This window comes from Alexandromys fortis, unplaced genomic scaffold (genome assembly GCF_014885135.2).
Source record: "Alexandromys fortis isolate MF-2015 unplaced genomic scaffold, M_Fortis_MF-2015_v1.1 scaffold_90, whole genome shotgun sequence".
NCBI classification, from domain to species: domain Eukaryota; kingdom Metazoa; phylum Chordata; class Mammalia; order Rodentia; family Cricetidae; genus Alexandromys; species Alexandromys fortis.
Window position 1 is genome coordinate 6,725,465 of NW_026067985.1, and position 14,175 is coordinate 6,739,639.

At 46.5% G+C, this 14,175-nt stretch overlaps 1 protein-coding gene across 9 annotated transcripts in view; it reads left to right on the plus strand.

The window, feature by feature from the left end:
- The window catches only part of Hectd4 (HECT domain E3 ubiquitin protein ligase 4), a 182,052-nt gene that overhangs the window by 156,647 nt on the left and 11,230 nt on the right, over window positions 1-14,175 (plus strand). For 7 of the 9 annotated variants that reach the window (XM_050158911.1, XM_050158919.1, XM_050158915.1 and 4 more), the window contains 8 exons: window positions 3,273-3,496; window positions 3,590-3,741; window positions 6,559-6,665; window positions 7,306-7,429; window positions 10,735-10,925; window positions 12,515-12,661; window positions 13,339-13,458; window positions 13,922-14,077. In XM_050158911.1, coding sequence (XP_050014868.1) covers window positions 3,273-3,496; window positions 3,590-3,741; window positions 6,559-6,665; window positions 7,306-7,429; window positions 10,735-10,925; window positions 12,515-12,661; window positions 13,339-13,458; window positions 13,922-14,077 — 1,221 coding nt within the window. Of the gene's footprint in view, window positions 1-3,272; window positions 3,497-3,589; window positions 3,742-6,558; window positions 6,666-7,305; window positions 7,430-10,734; window positions 10,926-12,514; window positions 12,662-13,338; window positions 13,459-13,921; window positions 14,078-14,175 lie in introns of those variants that run through there. The other 2 variants (XM_050158912.1, XM_050158920.1) reach the window with 2 other exon arrangements.

Consider the following 14,175-nt stretch of genomic DNA (forward strand, 5'->3'; position numbering starts at 1 on the left):
TGGGTTTTGAAATAAGAGTCTCATATAACCCAGGTTGACCTTGAATTCCCAGTGTGCCTCTGTCCTTCCAGTACTAAGAATATAGGTTTGAGTTATATTCTTTTTTTTATTTATTAAAGATTTCTGTCTCTTCTCCACCACCGCCTCCCCTTTCCCTCCCCCTCCCCCAATCAAGTCCCCCTTCCTCGTCAGCCCAAAGAGCAATCAGGGTTCCCTGCCCTGTGGGAAGTCCAAGGACCACCCACCTCCATCCAGGTCTAGTAAGGTGAGCATCCACGAAACTGCCTAGGCTCCCACAAAACCAATAGGTGCAGTAGGATCAAAAACCCATTGCCATTGTTCTTGAAATTTCAATTTTATTACTCCTTTGGTGAACAGTTTTAAGTGTACAGAAATTTTTGAATTGTCTGCTGGCTGATTGTGGCCAAGTCTGTGCATCTCTGTAATAAGCACTAGAATTCAGCCTGGTGCTATGGGCTTTGTGATGATGGTTAGCGGGGAGCCACAACCCATGCATATTCCAGCTAGAGACCCTGAGAAGGACTCTCCTACTCTAAGCCCACTGTGACCTTCCTTGTCACAGTGTATTGTGGTGCACTGTCCTATGTAGCCACAGACAGGACTACTTGTGTTTACAGGGTTCATGTCTCACTTTTACATCTAGCCAGGGGCTAAGGCCAGGCGGCTAAGGCCAGGCGGTGGTGGCGCATGCCTTTAATCCTAGCACTCCAGGAGGCAGAGGTAGGTGGATCTCTGTGAGTTCAAGGCCAGCCTGGTTTACAGAGCTAGTTCCCAGAAGAGCTAGGACTTTAAATGGAGAAACCAGGTCTCAAAAAATAAAAAAATTAAAACCCAATAAGCCAGGGGTTGGAGCATTGGCTCAGTCAGTGCTTGAGAGTATTGCTGTTCTTCTAAAGGACCTGAGTTCAGGTCCCAACACCCACATGGAGGCTTACAGCAGTCTGTAACTCCCGTTCCAGAGGGCCTAATGTCCTCATTTGATCTCTGTGGGCACCAGGCACACATGTGGCACCCATACATACATACAGGTAAAATATTCATACATAAAAATAGTAAAATCTTTTAAAAATGAAAAAAATCTGACCAGGAAGAAATAGTCCAGCATCTTGCAGTTCCAGTGTTTGGGAGGCTAGGGCAGAAGGATTGTCTGATCTGAGAGTTCAATTCCAGCCTATAATACCCCATCTCAGAAACAGGCAGAGAGGATGGCTACCAAGGTGGCTCAGCAGATAAGTATGCCTGCCATTAGAACTGATGATCTATTTGATCCCCCAATACCCACACAGTATACGGAGGGAACCAACATACACAAATAGTTGTCTTTTGGCTTACACACTTGTGTCGGTGCAAGTACACACTCAGAAATAAATAATAAATGAATAAAATGCTAGTGATTCTTCATCCAGGCCCCAGCAAATTTAAAGCAGCACTGTTGATCTGGTAGTATTTTGTTTGGGGGGAGGTACCTTAAATTTTGTGCCTGAGCAGCTGCCTGGTGCTCCCAAGGTCCTGCACTGTTTCTTTGAGGCTGTATTTCTTTTTTTTTCCTTTTTCTTTCTTTCTTCCTTTCTTCCTTTCTTTCTTTCTTTCTTTCTTTCTTTCTTTCTTTCTTTCTTTTTGTTTTTGTTTTTGTTTTTTTTATAGACAGGGTTTCACTGTAGCTTTGGATACATCTATCCTAGATGAGGCTGTATTTCACCCCTCACCTTGGCTGTCCCCTTAGAAGATGAACAGTGGAGGATTTATTTACAGGATGCTCAAGGGCTTCTTGATGTTACTGCTTCCTTGTCTCTCCCACTTTGAATCCAGATGCACACTTAGCTTCTGATTTTATTGCAGTCAACCCTTCTGTTGACAGTGCTCAAGGCTTTGTTAATGCAGACTAGGGCCTCATTTTGCCATATGCCCCCCCCAACACACACAATGATCTCGCGCAGTCCAGACTGGCTTCAGACTATGTAGCCAACACTGATTTTGAATTCCTGGTCTTCCTGCTTCACCCTCACAAGTGGTGAGATTACAGGTGTGTGGCACCACGCACAGCCTCGGAGACCCCGCTTCTCTCCCTGTCCACCCTGCCAGTTTCACACGCTCACAGCACAAAGATTAATTTCCTTGCTCTGTCATACTGCAAGCCCTAACTGCCTATGTGTTATTTTACTAATTTGGATTGTCTAGTACGTTTGTGCTGTTTAAATTAAGATGAGCTGCGGCTAGAGAGATGGCTCGGTAATTAAGAACACTTGTTACTCTTGCAAAGGATCTGGGTTTGGTTCCCAGTGCTTACCTGGAAATTCACAACCATCCATAACTCCAGTTCCAGGGGATCTCATGCTCTTTTCTTACTTCCTCTGACACCAGGCATTCATGTGGTACACATACTTAAATGTGGGCAAAACAGTCATGCACATAAAATAAAAATAAATCTAAAAATAGAATCAGGCCAAATGGTGATGCACACCTTTAAAAAATAAGAAAAATAATAATAAAAATTAGCTAAGCAGTGGGACAAGTAGGCCTGAGAACACAGCAACTGATTTAAGAGTCCAGAGCAAGCAAGGAAGCTTATAGTTTCCTAGCAACTGTAGAGAGCACAGCAACCTGACCCAGAAGACATGCTCAGGGGGTTACGCCTCACTGCAAGGAAGTCTGGGTATGTAATTAAGGATGAGGACTCAAATACCTACTTCCTCTAATTTAGTCTATTATCTACCTACAAAAAAAAATGTGTGATTGTGGGCAGAGATGACTCAGTGAGTGAAGGAATTTGCTGTAAAAACCTCACTACCCAAGTCCAACCTGAAGCCCATATAATGTTGAAGAGAAGAGACTTACTCTACAGTATTGTTCTCAACACACATGATGTGGTACACACACCTCCGTGATGTACACACATTTTAAATGTGTGGTTGCTAGCCAGGCAAAAGAATCAGAAATTGCTGGGCAGTGATGACGCAGGCCTTTGATCCCAGCACTCAGGAGGCAGAGACAGGTGGATCTCTGTGAGTTTGAGATCAGCCTGGACTACAAGAGCTAGTTCCAGGACAGGCTCCAAAGCTACAGAGAAACCCTGTCTCAAAAAGCCAAAAAAAAAAAAAAAAAAAAAAACCCAGAAATTGAAAACTAGCCTCCCCTACATGAGACCTTGTCTCTGAAAACAAAACCCACAGTTTCTAGGAAAGATGCTTTTCTAGGGTGTATCCTAGCATAGTATGTTCATGAAAATTATTTGACCTTTTATTTTGTAACAGGTGAGAAATTGGTGCCTGGGGCCAGAGAGGTCCTGACAGAAATATTTAAAAGCTGTGCCCACTCAGAGCAGACACTGAGCCTAACACCAGCGAAACCAATTAGGGTCTCTGACATCTATCTTAGCAAAGAACAGATCAACTCCCAGAGTCCAGGCAACCTCCTGCACCTCTTCTTCACCAACGTCCGGCCTCCAAAGAAGGTGCTGGAAGACCAGCTCACACAGGTAGCCACTCTTTCCACACAGTCTCTGTGCTGAGCCTGGGTTCCTCTTCTGAGCTGGCCTGAGAATCCCCCTCACTACTTGTGTGCTCTGCAGATCCTGAGGAAATATGGCGTGCCCAAACCCAAGCTGGATAAGAGCAAGTACAGCAAAGCCGGGAAGGAGCAGCACCCTGTGAAGGTGGTGAGCACCAAGCGGCCTGTCACCAAGCCACCTGCCAAGGACAAAGCCGTGCTCAGCAATCTCAGGTGCACACCCAAGGAGCTTGGGAGGAGGGTGGCTATGGTGTGGCCTTCCAGCAGGCGTCTGAGAGACTGTGGCACCCTGGAGCAGCCAGGCATGCCATCTATCTTCTGCTCTGCTGCTGAGGTCCAGTCAGTCCTTAGCCTCATCTACTGCAAGTTAACATTTTATCTCACCTCCTGGGCCATGTGAACTGTCAGGCAGACAGTGTGCCTTGAGAAAACATCACACGCATATACTTTGAAATAAGTCAGACTTTATCCATACACATAAAGCAGTCATTTTAGAGAGCTCCTAAAAGCTTGTAGGGAAAGACTGACTGGGGCTGGGTACATACCTCAGCAGCAGAGTGTCCATTCAATGTGTGCAGGACCCAGGGCCTTTTATTTATATACATGTATCATTTTCTTTTTTTGTTTTTGGTTTTTCGAGACAAGGTTTCTCTGTGTAACAGCCCTAGCTATCCTGGAACTTGCTCTGTAGACCAGGCTAACCTCAAACTCACAAAGATCCACTTGCCTCTGTCTTCCTGCTGGGATTAAAGGCGTGTATCATCACCACTCTGCAATATGTATCATTTTCTTAACTGACACAAAATTCAGAAGAGGCTGTGGCAAAAAGACCACAGACTCAAGGCCTATTTGGCCAGAGAGTGAGTTCCTAAATTGCGTGTCTCAAAACAAAAAGCCCAAAGACTGAGGACACACCTTTAATCCACCTCTGTGAGTCTGAGGCTAGCCTGTTACACGTAGCAAGCCCCAGGACAGCTAAGGCCATATATTGAAATCCTATCATCTCAAATAAATAAGTAAATAAACAGGGCTAGGGATATAGCTTAGTGGTAGAGCAGTTGCTTAGTATGCCTTAGGCTCTGGGTTCAGTTGCCAGCACAACATAAATAAATGAACAATAACTTACTTCAGGATCCCCTTCGCTGAGACTGCTGTATTATGTTAGAAACCTTCTAGAGCTGTCTGTGGCATGCTAGTAAATATATTCATATGGAAATGTGGGTACTCTGCAGTGTGCGTACCCTGATATTTCTGTTTTAATACTAGTCTTGGCTCAGCACAAAAAATAACCTCCCCATCTTTTTGTTTGGGTGGTTTGGTTTGATGTTGGTTTTTTGAGACAGGGTCTTTCTGCATAGCTTTTGCTGTCCTGGAACTTGCTCTGGAGACCAGGCTGGCATCAAACTCACAGAGATCCACCAGCTTCTGCCTCCCAAGTGCTGGGTTTAAAGGTGTGCACCATGACCACCTAGCAACCTTCCTATCTTTTAAAAAGTGTTCTACAGGGGGCTGGAGAGATGGCTCAGAGGTTAAGGACACTGACTGTTCTTCCAGAGGTCCTGAGTTCAATTCCCAGCAACCACATGGTGACTAACAACCATCTACAATGATATCTGCTGCCCTCTTCTGGCATGCAGTCATACATGGAGGCAGCACACTGTATTGGATACATAATAAATTTTAAAAAATCTTTAAAAAAAAAAGATGGAATAACAACATTTAAAAAAATATTCTACAAAAATTTGTTACTAATGTGTAGGTTTGTGCACCTGGATGAACTTATGTACACCACATGCTTGCAGGTGCCTGAGGGGGACCCGGGAATTGGAGCTACAGATGGTTATGAGTTACCTTGTTAGTGGCAGGAACCAAATCTGGGTCCTGCAAGAACAATAAGCACGTCTAACTCTTTTTTTTTGTTTTGTTTTGTTTTGTTTTTGTTTTTCGAGACAGGATTTCTCCGTAGCTTTTGGTTCCTGTCCTGGAACTAGCTCTTCTAGACAAGGCTGGCCTCGAACTCACAGAGATCCGCCTGCCTCTGCCTCCCGAGTGAAGCACGTCTAACTCTTGAACCACTCTTCTCCCTTTGAGCCTACTTCCTTTCTTATTGGTAGTTCTATAATATTCCATATTTGAGTCTTTATATATGTTTAGTATAATTTTTTTCTTTCTTTTTTTTAATTTTTTTGAGGCAGGACTTTTCTGTGTGTCTCTGACTGTCCTGGAACTCACTCTGTAGACCAGGCTGGCCTCAAACTCAGAGATCCACCTGCCTCTGCCTCCCTCTCAAGACCAGTGAGGGCAGGGGTTGAATGTTTGGGAGTGGAGACAGGATCAAGGATTCAAGGTCAGCCTTGCCTATATAGTATGTTCCAACTTAGACTATGTGAGACCCTGTCTCAAAAAACAAAAACCAGTACTTACTTTACAACCCCATCTAGGCTCAAACTAGTGATCCTCCTATATCAGCTCAGGAATCGCTGGCACTCCTTGTCATGCCTAGCTTAGTTTATGACTCCATCCTCACTGTTCTGATAGCCCTTGCACTGCAAGTGTATTTAGAAGAATTCTTTGAGTGACCAGAGATACCCTATTCCCTTCCATTAATCCACTGTGTGGAAATGGCCCTGTCCTGCAGAATCCCCAGTGCTGACAGCACTCAGTGATGTCCCTGTGCCGCTCAGTACTGCTGCCCTGTGGTTTCTCGGTAGCCCTGAAAATGTGAGCGCAGCTGAGAACCTGAGCTTGTGAATTACTCAGTTTTGCCTAATTTAACCTTAGGTAGCAAATCCTTGCTACTGGCTACTTTATTGAGCAGTGCCACTCTAAATATATAGAAAATGTCTGAAAAGAGTTTCAGGAGTTCTCATGTCTTAAAGCATTGGTTTGTCTTTGTAATCTGCTCAGAACAAAGCCTTAAACTCAGCCCTAGGTACCCCTGTGCCATAGTTAGGGTGTGTGAAGTTCTGTGTTTCATATTGGGAGGTGGTGCAGACATGCACACCCTAACTGCAGTGCTTTGGTTTGTAGCAGGACTGCATTAAGTGAGAAGAAGCCAACCGTGAAGGCAAAGTCACCTGAGAAAAGCAAACCAGATGAAAAAGATCCAGAAAAGTCACCCACCAAAAAGCAAGAAGGTACATTAGTGGCTGGAGAACCTGCTTTCATTCTGGGGACAGCAGCCCACTCCAGGACAGGCCTGTTGGCCAAGGCCTGCCTGGATGGCTTCACCCACTAGGATAGCCCAGCTCTTTATGCTCCAAGCTCTTTTAAGTTGTAGTTGAGGTGAGACAATGTTTCTGCGGACAGTGGGATGTATTCCTGACTGCCAGCTTTGTGGCCATCAGCTTAAGGAATAAATATAAGGTGAAGAATAGATAGTTCTAACTGAAAAGTAAGGGTGTGGAAATTTGCTTGGGGTTTCTAGAAGGCACTTGCCTGAACCAGTGAACTAATGAGGGAGGGCCTTAAGACATCAGCAGAGAAATCTGTTCACTGTGTACGAACTGCTTTGTTAGCCTTGTGCTTCTGAGACTTGGAGAAATAAGGAAGACGGTAAGCCATGGCAAAGCCTGGGTGAGAGGTGGAGTATGTGAATGCTGCATCGCACTTGTGACAGGGCTGGGGACAATAGAGGAGGGGAGCTAGGCAGAGGAGGAGGCCATGGACAAGAGGAGCAATGACAGACAGTGAAGGGCCACAGTGTGCAGGCTTTCCACCCTGATTGTGCACATTCTTGTTCCCACCTCTGACGGCATGCACGTGCTGTACCATCAGTTCCTGAGGAAAAGTACCTGACCCTAGAAGGCTTTCACAAATTCGTCATTGACAGAGCCAAGCAAGATATCCGCAGTGTCTGGAGGGCAATCTTATCCTGTGGTTATGACCTTCATTTTGAGAGGTGAGAAATGGGCCTTCCTCTAGGTTTAGTCTGGGATAGAACTGGTTTTGGCAGGTGGATATCTCAGCTGTCATCCTGCTGAGGGTCTGCTCTGTCTGTGATGCTCTAGCCTTCGAAGCTACTCCCTGAGTTTACGTGATTATCAAGTGACTTTTTCGTACATGTTTGAAAACAGACTGTTCTTTTCCTTCAAATCTTGACTTCTTGGTGCCATTACACACATGGCTGAAGTAGCAGACACTTCCCCATGCAGTTCTGGAGGGTACCTGGGGCCTCCAGTGACCAGCACATGGTACCCTGCTCATTTCATCTCACTCAACCTTTCTCTGTCCTTGTGCCACAGACCGTCCCTCTGGGAGACTGCTCTCCGCGGGAGAACAGGGATGAAGGCTATAGGATAGTCAGGATACGACGCAAGGGAATGACAGACAGACACACTGTGTAGTGAGAATCTGCTGCGATTTTACTAAAATCATGCTTTCATTATATAGTATTCAAACAAAGAACAAGTCAGAAAGTCATGTATCATTAGTTGGCACAGTATGAAAACTTCTTTTAGCAATGTTTAAAAAGTATATTATCAGGAACAGGTGTTAGACACAAAGCGTCCTTAGAAGAGGAACTCTTGCCCTTGGGACTGTAAATCTTAGAAGAGGAACTCTTGTCCTTGGGACTGTAAACCTCAGGCAAGTGGTTACATCTTATGAACAGAAAGTTTCTGTCTTATTATTGCTATCATGGCCCTTCCTCCTCTTAACCCTTTATTTCATCTAGTGACCAAATATACCTAATCAGTTCTCTGCACCTGTTGAACTATATTTTTTAGTACCTTCTTATGCAGCAGACATCATGGGGGTTGGGGTCTAGCAAGCCTATCCATAAAGTTGAAAGTATAATATAACAGTCTTTGTCCATCAACATTAACCCATCTATTCCCTTGCTCATCATAGGCTCCTATATAAGGAAGTGAATCAAGGAGTGCGCTGGGGAATTTTCTCTAACTCTCCTTTTCTCTCTAAATCTGATTTACTATGACGATTCCCTCGTAACGTATCAACTTTAGCCGTTTCTGTTTCATAATTAATAAAGTTTCCCAGGCTCATGTGGCGTGGGGCATACTTTATTTCCTCAAGGACTGCTTTAATGAACGGTGGGGCCGAGCCAAGGACGTACTTTGATTTCTTGGTAAGCGGTCAGCTAAAAACAGGAAAGATTAAAAATACAGAAAAAGATCATGCAGGGTGCCAGGAGGGCTCGCTCTCAAGGCTATCTCCAGATACGAGATTTGCCTACGGCATCAGGTCCTATCTCGACCGTTGATTGCCAGGGGACCGCCTGGGGCTTCGCTCCAGGAAGCTCTAACCCCAATCCTTCAACAGGCAAAAGCCAGCACAGAGGCATTTTGTCACTACACGGCAGTCACTGCTGTGGACGTGGCATCCTTGTATGACCTAATCTCTGCTTGCTTGCTTTTCTTTTCCTTCCCTCCCTCTTTGTTTCTTTTTATTTATTTATTTCTTTTCAAGACAATATCTCACTATGTAGCCTGGCTGTCCTAGAGCTCCCTATATAGACCATACTAACCTTGAAGGCATAGAGATCCATCTGCCTCTGCCTCCTAAATGCTGAATTAAAGGCATTGGCCACTATGCCTGGCTTTAATCTCATTTTTCTTAAAGTGACATCAACCTTGTTGAGTTGGGGCCCACTTGTTGGCTGAGGTTTCTGTCCCACAGTCATTCAGTCCCAAAGAAACACACAGAGGTCTGCGTTATTCATAAACTGATTGACATATTAGCTCAGGCTTTTTATTAACACTTTCTTACATCTTATATTAGCCTATTTTTCTTGTCTGTGTTAGCCACATGTCTTGGTAACTTTCATCAGCAAGGCATTCTCATCTTGCTTCCTCTCTGTCTGGGTGACGACTGCAGACTGAACTTTCCTCTTCCCAGAATTTTGTTCTCATTGCCCCACCTCTACTTCCTGCCTGCTTACTGGCCAAGCAGTGTTTTATTAAAAATAATACAAGTGGCAAGATAAAAGACCATTGTCCCACAGCATCCACTTACATGATTTTATTTAGCTTTAATTCTATAATTATTATAGTTATCTCTCCAAGTGCTGTCACACTGTATTGGGGCACACAATTTAGTCCCTGATAAGAACATTGCTTATTCTAAAGTCTTCCTCAGATTTCCTTGGGTCTCCATTGTTCCCCTTCCCATGAAGACAGCAAGGCATGGGCCAAGCCTTCAGATCCAATGGACTGAATGAGCAGGGCTCATTCCTGTCCACAGGTGAATATGGAGCAAACAAGGAACCTGCAGAACTGAGGAGGCCAGTACTCTAAATCACACACAGTCCCTCAGCCTTGTCCATAGGTGGACATGCTGAGCCACAAAGGAGCGGCTGTCCAATATAGACATTCTGAGAAATCAGACTTCAGAGACTTACTTGGTGGAGGCGATCCCATGATCACAGAGTGCTTTTCCCAGGGTGCAACTTACCCATTACACTCTGAGCATGCTGATCCCTATAATTTTGCCAAATGAGGGAAACCCAGCCCCATCATTTGTAGCCCTGGGGGACTATGTTTATACTCTGTCCTGATTTGAGACTCTGCTTACTATTGAAGACATTAATTAGGTTTAGTTTTTCAGTTTTTCACACAGTTGGTGTTATGGGGTTCCATGCAATCATTCCCATGTTGCCCAGAGTTCCATTGCTAGGTATAGCACAGTTTAGGCAGCAATTTCCAGGGATGGACATGCAGGTTGCACCCAGTGTTACTGCAACAATATAGCCTTGCAGTAAAGTACACTTCAAGTACACCTTGGTCTGTCTGTCCTGACATCTGTGTAGATAAATGCTGGAATGGGGTCACCTAGCTGAGGGAACCATGTAGGTACCAGCAGCAGCTACGTGGTGGGCACTTGGGTACCATGCCATGTGCTTCACAGGCAACCTCTCATTGAATTCTTGTGACAAGTACACCAATGCCTTTCTGAGCTCATGTTATGGAAAAGTAAACCCAGGCTCAGAAGTGGGTGTGCTTTAGCCCAGGTCACTGTGTGGTCCCTGTATCTCCTGAGGACCCCATCCCGCAACCTAATAAGAGGGGAGCACTTGTGCATGTGGGTTTCCAGACTTCCCACAAGGCTCCTCTGTGCCCACACCCTATTGTTTGTACTCTGAAAAGCTTTCCCTCATGAGGAGCAATCTGGTCCTCCCCCCAAATCCCTGAAAGACAGGGGTTAGGTGTAGCTCTAACAGTGTCTTACCAGGAAACTGTCCTGCCCCAGGTGTGCCTGCATCGACGTCCGACATGCACAGAAAGCCTCCAGGAAGTGGACTCTGGAGATGGATGTGGCTCTTGTACAATACATCAACAGGCTGTGCCGCCATCTTGCTATCACGCCAGCACGGCTTCACCCTCACGAGGTGTATCTTGACCCAGCTGATGCCACTGACCCCAGGATGGCCTGTCTCTCGAGTATGTTGCCTCTAAGGGTATTCACCTATGTTGCAGGAATACTTAGGGCTCTCCATCTGCATCAACCAAAAGGACAAAGGGAGCTCTTACGCTGGCCTTTGTTTAATGCTCATTAAAACAAAGCCCAGGCTGGGTAATGAGCTCGGAGTGGCAGAGATTCCTGCCACCACACCCACTGAGGTCAGGCTGCTGTGAGGTAAGAGGGTCAGATCACTGCTGACCTGTGGTAGAGGGATTGTCCATGGGGTGGGCAGCACATTGTCCTTAAAAACAAGAAATGAACAGCAAGAAAGCACTAGTTAGTTACCACTCCATCAGGCATCACCCTGGCAGAGCCCATGCAAGGCTGCACACAGGTGCCATAGGGCCACTGCCTTCCTTGGCAGCAAGGGCAGGACCCTTGTTCTTCTGGATGCGGGAGACAAAGATGGGCAAGTTGTCCATGATGCTATTCTCTCATAGGGGAAAAGACACAGCTATGAAAGGGAATGAGCTAAAAGGCAGTGTGCCAGTGGCCCTGTTTTGTCACTGCCAAAGGCAGCTGGGCAAAGAGCATGCCAGACTGCGCACTGCATTTGCCACTTCTTATAATCTGTCATTATTTCAATGTTTAAAACCCATTTAGGGGGCTGGAGAGATGGCTCAGAGGTTAAGAGCACTGACTGCTCTTCCAGAGGTCCTGAGTTCAATTCCCAGCAACCACATGGTGGCTCACAACCATCTGTAATGAGATCTGGTGCCCTCTTCTGGCCTGCAGGCATACATGGAGGCTGAACACTGTATATATAATAAATAAATAAATCTTAAAAAAAAAAAATCTTAAAAAAGGCGTGGTGGCGCATGCCTTTAATCCCAGCACTCAGGAGGCAGAGTCAGGCGGATCTCTGTGAGTTCGAGGCCAGCCTGGTCTACAGAGCTAGTTCCAGGACAGGCTCCAAAACCACAGAGAAACCCTGTCTCGAAAAACCAAAAAAAAAAAAAAAAAAAAAAAACCATTTAGGGGCTGACTCTTGGAACCCTAGTCTTGTACTGGGTCGCCTTGCCTAGCCTTAATATAAGGGAAGGTTCTTAGTTCTACTGCAACTTGCTATGCATGCTTTGTTGATACCCATGGGAGGCCTGTCCCTTTCTAAACAGAAACAGAAGAGTGGATTTGGGGGAGTAGAGGGCAGAAGTAAGAAGAATAAATGGGAGGAGAGGAGGGAGGGGAAACTGTTCAGGATGTAAAATAAATAAATTAATTTTACAAAACACACACACACAAACATACATGTAGGTTAGAAAGTGTAACCCAGGAGCAGAGTGCTTGTCTGGTATGCATAAGGCCCTGGGTTCTGTCTCTACAAAAACAGTAAGATCATATGTAGCCCTGGCGTGGCCCAAGGGAAGGATAGGGATATGACTTGAATTCCCAGGGCCTCCCCTCTGGATCTGCTATGTACTGACTTGTGTTCCTGGGGAGCCCCTCACTCAGCTCTTCTGGGTTCCCAGGGATAAAGCCACAGAGGAGAGCCCCTGATCCAGGTGTTCTCCTGGGAACAGACTGTCTGGCTTGGCCGGCACTTAGCCTGACCACCTTCTCCCTGCAGATGTGCCTATTGAGAGCTTGCGCCTACGCTTCGCACTCCTCCAGTCTCTCAACACCACACTGGAGACCTTCTTCTTACCCCTAGTGGAGCTGCGCCAGACACCCATGTACACACACAGCATCGCTGCCCTGCTGAAGGAGGCAAAAGGTCAGTGCTGGGCTGCCCTCAGAGCTGGCGGGCAGAAAGACTTACCCTTCTTCTGTCAAGCAGCAGCTTCCCTAAGAGAAGCTAATTAAAAGTACATCTCTGAAAAAAAGAAAACTGTAAAAGTTCAATGCATTCTGAAATAAGGTTGGTGCCATTTGCCCAAGGTGCCCTTAGGAATTAGTTAGTGCAAGGCTGTCTGTCCAGTCCTCTGTTTACACACAGTGAGCTGGGGCGGGGCAGAGACCGGTGGGTTCGGGGAGCTTGCTGGCCAGGCAGCTTAGCTGAATCAGTGAACTCCAGTTTCAGTGAAGGACTGTCTCAAAGGAATAAGACAGACAGTGACAAAAGAACACCAGCATCCTCCAGGCCTTTCTGCATCATACACACCCACACAGGGAAATGCAGACACATACACCAAAGATTAAGACGGGCAGAGATAGAGTACCTTATGTTGACTTCTATCCTCTGCATAGGCACACGTGTGTTCCTGTACCACACACATAAAATAGATGGCATTTTACATGGTGTGTTTTTATCTCCCAGCTTGTCTGTATTTCTGGAATACCCAGGAGCCTCAACAAAGGGTTGAGGGGTGAACATGGTCTTCCCTGGGTTGCAGGGGTGACTGGGAATGAGGAGAGGCAACTACAGCCCGCCTCTCCCACATTTCTCTGCAGGACTGATCTTCTACGACACCAAGGTGACAGTGATGAATCGAGTGCTCAATGCCACTGTGCAGAGGACAGCTGACCATGCAGCTCCGGAGATCACCTTGGACCCACTAGAAATTGTGGGAGGTAGGGCAGGCTTGGTCCTTAGACAAACTGGCCTGAAACCACCGGGGAGGCCTGGAGAGTGGTGGGGCAGTCCCACCCCTTACTCATCGGGCTGCCTTTGTCTGTGTATTAGGCTCCTGATGGGACTTTCCAGCTCCAAGGAGGGGAAGAAGAGGTGCTTAGCCTTCCCTGCCTCAGCGCCTTTCTCTCTGACTGTAGGAGGGTGCAGAAGCCATTCTACCTGGGAACATGCCCTAGTCCTGTAGTACAGACAGACTTGTAGGCCCGAAGCAAACATGAAGGACTCAAGGGAGGAGCCAGGTGTGAATTTTGAGGAAAAGCCTCTGAGAGCCTCTAGGTTAGCTACCAGAGCACCACATATGCACAGTGGGAAGAAAAGCCGGCCTGTGCTGACCAGGCTTGAGTCTCCTGGTGAACAGGTAGGGTGTGGCTGCTGAGCTTATGATCTACCTTCCACTTCCAGGGGAAATCAGAGCCTCAGAAAACTCCTACTTCTGCCAGGCTGCCCGACAACTGTCCTCTGTGCCATCCTCTCAGCTCTGCGTCAAGCTGGCCAGTGGTGGTGACCCCACATATGCCTTCAACATCCGCTTTACTGGAGAGGAGGTTCATGGCACCAGTAAGTGGCTGGGTGCACTGGGTCGGGGCGGGGGGGGGGGGGGGGCGGAAAACCAGGGGGGGCCCGGGGGGGGGGGAGAAAGTCCACAAAACGGTCTG